Source organism: Egretta garzetta, unplaced genomic scaffold (genome assembly GCF_000687185.1).
Source record: "Egretta garzetta isolate BGI_Z169 unplaced genomic scaffold, ASM68718v1 scaffold25, whole genome shotgun sequence".
In the NCBI taxonomy this organism is placed as follows: domain Eukaryota; kingdom Metazoa; phylum Chordata; class Aves; order Pelecaniformes; family Ardeidae; genus Egretta; species Egretta garzetta.
In genome coordinates, this window is record NW_009259800.1 from 3,458,356 (window position 1) to 3,464,810 (window position 6,455).

At 35.6% G+C, this 6,455-nt stretch overlaps 1 protein-coding gene across 2 annotated transcripts in view; it reads left to right on the top strand.

Annotated features, from left to right (window-relative positions):
- Nucleotides 1–4,440, top strand: part of TXNRD2 (thioredoxin reductase 2) — a 37,880-nt gene extending 33,440 nt beyond the window's left edge. The window contains exon 17 of one of the 2 annotated variants that reach the window (XM_009639858.2): nt 1,504–4,440. In XM_009639858.2, coding sequence (XP_009638153.2) covers nt 1,504–1,627 — 124 coding nt within the window. In that variant the 3' untranslated portion in view covers nt 1,628–4,440. The remainder of the gene's footprint in view (nt 1–1,503) is intronic. The other variant, XM_035895390.1, reaches the window with a different exon arrangement.
- The last annotated feature ends 2,015 nt before the right edge of the window (nt 4,441–6,455 follow it).

Below are 6,455 nucleotides of genomic sequence, written 5' to 3' on the forward strand. Positions count from 1 at the left end.
TCATTTCTCTTGTTGCTGATTCACATCTTCAGAAATGTTGATTTGTATATTTATACTACTAAATTATAGTTTTTAACTCCTCTTTGAAGAAAGTAGGTTGGGACACAAGAAATCACCCCCACTTGTGGTGTTAGTTCATTTTCCTAAATATCATCAACATTTTATTGCAGTTTTAGTCTTAACAGTTCTGAGTGACTGGCATAAATGAAAAGCAGAAAGGATTAAGAAGGCAGGACCGCAAGTATCATGTGAGGAATATCTTGGAAATCACTGATTGCAGTGTACCCTCAGTACACATTTTCAACATGTGTTTGTAGTCCATTAATTGCCAGTGGTGGTATAGATTCTAGAACTACATTTTTTAGGATGTCATTGTTTTGAAGTTTTATCCAAAATAACCAGTGAAAAGGAAGCACATGAAACTGGAGTGCTTTTCTGCCTTGCCTGAGGGAAATTAAAACTTTAGCCACAGTAAGAGGTTTTCAGCAGGTCACATTATTGTATTGGTTTCTATTGTATTTCACAAATCCAGAGCTTTCAATGTGGAACACCTGCTGTAAAAGCTGCTGTTCTCCTTTGTCAAATATTAGGTCTTACTTCAGCCTCTTCAAAGGATGATTTTCCATCTTCCCTCCCCACTTAGCAGTCCAGTACTATCTGTGCTCAGCAATGGTTTTTTTTTGCTTGTCAGTGCTTTTTTGGATGTAGGTGGGGACACCAGAAGACATCTATGGCTCTCTTGCCTGTATTCTATAGAGAGAACTAATATTATTCCATAGAGAGCTTGAAACAATTCTTAAATTTAGGGCCATTTCAGCTATTCTTACAGCATGACCTGCCAGGAATAGCAGCTCAAAGAAAAGTCATCAAGTCTGAGAATGTTATTGGACAAGTAAAGGAATTAAGCAAGTGGGATTTTAGCTCAAAGGGGGGGGGGGGGGGGTTGTGGCTTTTTTGTTTTGTTTTTTCAAAAGAGAGACTTTTTCCTCCTGTTTATAACATTGATAATTTCAGTGTAAGCACCAGACTTTCTCTAAGATCATGGAAAAATATTCTGGTATTAGTTGCTTCAGCAGATTCCTGCCAGCAGCCCTAATTTAAGATTTTCTTCCTCTGTATGTATGTGTGTGTTTTTCCATCTGGAGTCAGAGTTAGTGAAACGCACATGTATGTACAAGAAAAGCTGAAGGCTGCAGTTTTGTCATATGTTTTTGCCATAGGCTCAGTTGTGACTTGGGGTAAATTGCTTAATTCTCTCTGTCTCAATTCTTATGACAACTCTTCCCTACCTAACAGTGTTGTGAAGCTGGGTGTTTAAATGTTGTTGTGTAAGTGCTGAGAAATAATAGACAGCATTGTTTGAAGAATGAATGCAACTCCTCTGCCTGATAAAATGGACAAGAGCAGAATTACTTGATGTTTTAGGACATTCTAGCTGCTTAAGGTGAATAGTACTTGACTTTGTGGATCTTCTGTTTTGTTTTGTTTTTTTTTCTTTGGTAGATGTGGTGCTACATATCCTCAACTAATGAAGACAGTTGGCATTCACCCTACCTGTGCTGAAGAAATTACCAAGTTGCACATTACAAAGCGTTCTGGCTTGGATGCAACAGTCACAGGCTGCTGAGGTTAAATACCATCCCTGGAAAGAAGGAAAAAAAGCACAAAATACATTTGTAAAGAAAAGGGGCACTTAGGATTGAAACAGCTTTAATGGTTCATGTTCCAGATTCATCTTTCTTATTCTCCCTATAGACAGCTTTGTCTCACAGCGAGACAAAGAAATTGCCCTCGCACCATCACAGTTCTAAAACCAATGCAGTCCTGCAGTAACAAATCTCTCTCAAAGTGCCTGTAGCTCTTCTCTTGCTGGGAGCTAGGGAATAATCATAGTTTTATATATGTAAATATAACTGAAGCCAGTGACATCTGAGGCCATCTACAAATTAAACAGTTGTCATTTGAGTTTCTTCATTGGCATGACTGGCTGCCAACAGAAGTGTCTCACGTAATGTTCATACAGATGCAAGGAATCAGACAGGGCCTCACTTAGAATTTTGGTGATGATATTTTCTCCTAAGGACTTGGATAGCTCATTACTGATCCTAATCTTGCATACTGAGACACTGTACTCACGAGTAGAAACAAGTTCCCAGAGTGTTTAACAATGGGTAAGCAGTCATCTTTGGGTTTTGTCTTTAAAATGGAATATGTACAGGAAATTAATAGAAAAATCACTTATCACTGAAGCTGTGCTACTACTGGATGAATCCCAATGGATTAATCAGTGGCAGCCTGGCCATAATGTTATGGTGATGGCTGAGAATGAATGAGCTCAGAGGTGCTAAAGAAAGAGTTGGATTTCTATGGTGAATTCTCTGCCTACTTCTGAAATTTCTCATTCAGTTCAGTTCAAATCAAATTGACACATCTCACAATTTACTGCTTGAACACCATATATTAAGCAATGCTGACAAGCAGAATCAAAACCACTAATAATCCAACTCATGCAGCGTTTTCTGTTTTATAGAATGTGGAAATCTGGCTGACACAGTGATATATTTTGTTGATTTGTTTTTAAGATTTTCTCACTGATGAGCTGGATACTACATCTGAATGGATTTAGGTCTGGCTTTAATAAAACATGTTACTGAAGGGAACTATATTAAACAGTGATCTAGGAAATAAATGGTCCTGCTCAGAACACAGATAGAAAATAATTATCTGCAAACTTTTTTTTTTTTTAGTATTGGCCAGAGTAAGAAAGCATTAATCTGTTGCAAACTTTTGCTTATTTTCCTGCTATCCAGAAGGGGGAGATGCTGGCTAATTTGTGGCAATAAAGAAACAGAAATCTGATATTGAAGCTTCTTTTGTAGAACCCTGTTAAATAGGTAGCCTGACAAAGGCAAACACAAACCAAACTGCACTGAATTTCAATCAAGTTGCAGTTACCAACATTTTGATATGTGTAGTCATATAGTTTCCTGCATCCTTTACATTAGAATAGCACATGTAGGAAAAGAAGAGATCGACTTGAGGTGAAACAAAATGTATCCTTTCTCCCGTTAATTTATATCAGTGGTTTTGTGTGTGGAATTTGATTTTTTCATAGCTGTCCTTCTGCTTGTTGCGCAGTTTAGAAGAATAGTCTGATGATCATGTATATCTTTGCTATTTTTTATTTGACTGCTATTTTACTGTGACAGCATGCAACACAAATGGTTGGTTTATTTCAAGTGTGAAATCTTTACAATGAGAATTGTACCTGTCAGAAAAACTATTAGACAAAAACTGATCAGACCTTTCTTCTAAAATATGATGTAATAGCCTTTATCACACTCTCATTGATATTAGAATACTCCGTTTTCAAAGATTTGTTCTGACTTAAACAACAGAAGAAATCTTAAATGACGCTTTTCTCAAAGTTTCCTGACTTTCGGTCTCTCTTTCTGGTCCATAAAAGAGGAAGAAGTGATATAGTTTGACTGCAAGTGGCATTCCCTATCAGATCTGCTGATGCCATTTTTCATCTATGAAGTCATCCATAAGCTTGTAGTAGAAAAGAAATACTTTGAGTGGAAGTGCAGTTGAAACACTGCCTGAATATTAAAACTGCCTTTAGAAGAAATGATGAAAACTTTATATAAATGTGTGCATACCTACACATTCAGAAATTCCTGTTTCCTTTAATAAAGATCTTATGAGTATGATACAGCCAAAAACCCTACTAGATTTTCCCAACTCTTTAAAAAAAAAAAAAAGTTCATAGTAAATTTGGGGGTTTTTTTAGAATGTTTTACTTAATATTTCAAAACTCTGAGATACTGAGCATCTCAGTCTATGGAGATTTTTTTTGTGAGAAACATCCTATCTCTGACTAAACTGTAATGCGAGATTGTTTTTTCCTAGTGATTACCTATTACAGTTCCTTTTGTACCCATAGATGAAAACATCGGTGTTTAGCCATGTGAAAGTTGCTTTTCTTCTGTGTCCTACCAGTGTGTCCAGCAGACTGAGTTGTCTGCCCCTACAGAAAAATCAACATTAATTTCATTCATCATGAAGTTCAAAATCATAATTTGGGACAAGTACAGAGATCTCAAGGAAATGTGTCCTCGGTCTGTATGAGGTATGAAACTAAGGCATGTCGTCGTTCTCAGAAGTAACAGAACTCTCTTGGTTTTAGAATTGCTGAGTGGACTGCATGAAAATTGATCCTGTATCTTGAACAGTAGCCTAGTTCTGTTCCTTATTTAGTGGAAAATGTTATTGCCCCCCAAAGTAAAACTAAACATACATTCACACCTACATATCCCCAATGTCAGTATCAACAGTGAGACAGAATAATGACAACTACTGTGATTGTGCTTTTTTTCCTGAAGGATTTGCCAGGGATGGTCTTTAAGAATTGTTTTTAAAAGCCTGACTAATGTCAGTTGAAAGGACTGATGTATGCTGCAAATCTGCAAATTATTGGTTATATGTGAAAATGTATTAAAAAAAAAAAAAAAAAAAAAGACATTTAGTCAGGCTTCTTCTCAGGATGCCAGCTGATGAGGGCTTGTTTGTCAAACCACACCATGGTGCAAACAAGTCTGAGCATTGCTGGGTCCCTCATATGTATGATCCAAATATTTATTGTGTTGTGAATTAATGAATTAATAAAGAATTTTTTTTCCTAGTAAATGTCGATTTTCTTTGTTTAATTTTCTACTTATGATTTCTGCTTACAAAAGATTTCTTTTTTGATCTTAATGCTGTTTCTCTTGGTTGAGGTATGTGTTAAGGAAATGAAGAAGTAGACAGACTCAGACCTTTTAAGAAGGAAATGTTGATACCTTTCTGTCTCTGATGTGTAAACTGAACAGCCATGGAGATTATTCCAGGCTGGATGACCTTCTTATTTTAAATAAAAGTTAAGAGAATGTCTAGACTTGGTAAGTATGGTTTCGGATACTCTCCTGTTTATTCCAGCAGGTATTTTCACAGTCTGTGGGTGTTGACGTGCTTCTTGAAGACTCGTCAAGAGGAAACTCCCTTGAAATACAGTGTAGTCAGAGTATTATACAGGGCTATTCTACATTAGCTATTCATTTTCGGTTGTAAACTAGAGCACGTAGTGGAAAAAATGCATTGAAGTAAAGCTGATTAGCAGCTATGAGTACTGCTAGATAAAAATGTTAGAAAATTAATTAGGAAATAACTAGCAAAATGTATTTAAAAACTCTGAGAAACTTTTCTGTCAGAAGATAAAGGGACTACATTGTTCGAATTTATCTCAATTTTCTTTCATTTCTTAAATCCACTTATTTTGATGAGAACGTCCCATTAAGTCAGGTGATGCTGAGCTGCAGAAGCAGGCTAGTTTAGTATTACCTTGGTATATGCCCTGTATTTGATGCTGAGAAGGAATATTGACTTTATTGTATTTAAAGGTATTTTTACTTCTGCATTTTTAATCTGTTTTAATTTCCTGGAATATTTCCTTGTAGGTTCTAACTAATTAGGATAGCTAAGAATAGTGGCTTAAAAAGGGAATAAGGTAAGCATAATTCTTGAAGTTTTTTTCTCCTTATTTTCATATACCAATTAAACCTGAAGCAAACAAGAATTGCAGACAAGCATATAGACAATAATTTTATAAATTAAGGAATTTAATATACTGCATTATTTATATAATACCTAATGATAGCTTGTTCTCAATGCAAAGGTATTGTGTACAATTAAGTTTTGCCTTTCCCGTTTATGCATGCCCTGTATGTCCTTATACCCACTGGAAAATGTTTCTACAGTTTAGATTATTCCAGACCAGGAGCTGGAAAAGATATTTCAGTATAGCAGATACACTTTTTTGCTAGCACAGTTATTCTGATAAAAACATAGATGCCATAGTGCAATGTATTTCTAACCAAAATGGTTACATATTGTACAGACTTTTTTCAGAGGCTCATGCCTATCCAACAAAGTAGGCAATTTTGTGCCCATATAAATTGCCATTTGTCTAAATCCCAGTGAAATCAATGTACTCAAAGTTAATGTTAGCCATTAATTTCAGTGGGATGCAAGTATGTGTCTTAAGTGCTTTGTTAAAGGGGAATCAATATAAGCATATGCCAAAATGTCTTTCATTATTACAGTTGGGGAACAGACTGCAATTATGATTCAAAACATAAAAGGTACAATAGACATCTATGATTAGGCAATGAAATATGCCTTTAATAAGCATAGTGCAGACAGTTTGTTTTGCAATAAGTAAACTTGTATAAAATTCATTGACTTTTTCATTCTTTCAGATCTATGTGCTCTCTTTTAAGAGAGGTTTTTTAGTTTTATGCACAAAGTTTTCCTGATGTTCTTCCAGCAGAAAGGCTGGGCTTGCATACATTTATTCTAGTGCCAAACTTGAATTTTACTGTGAAAAGAGGAAACAGCAGAGCAGACTTTTTTTTTTT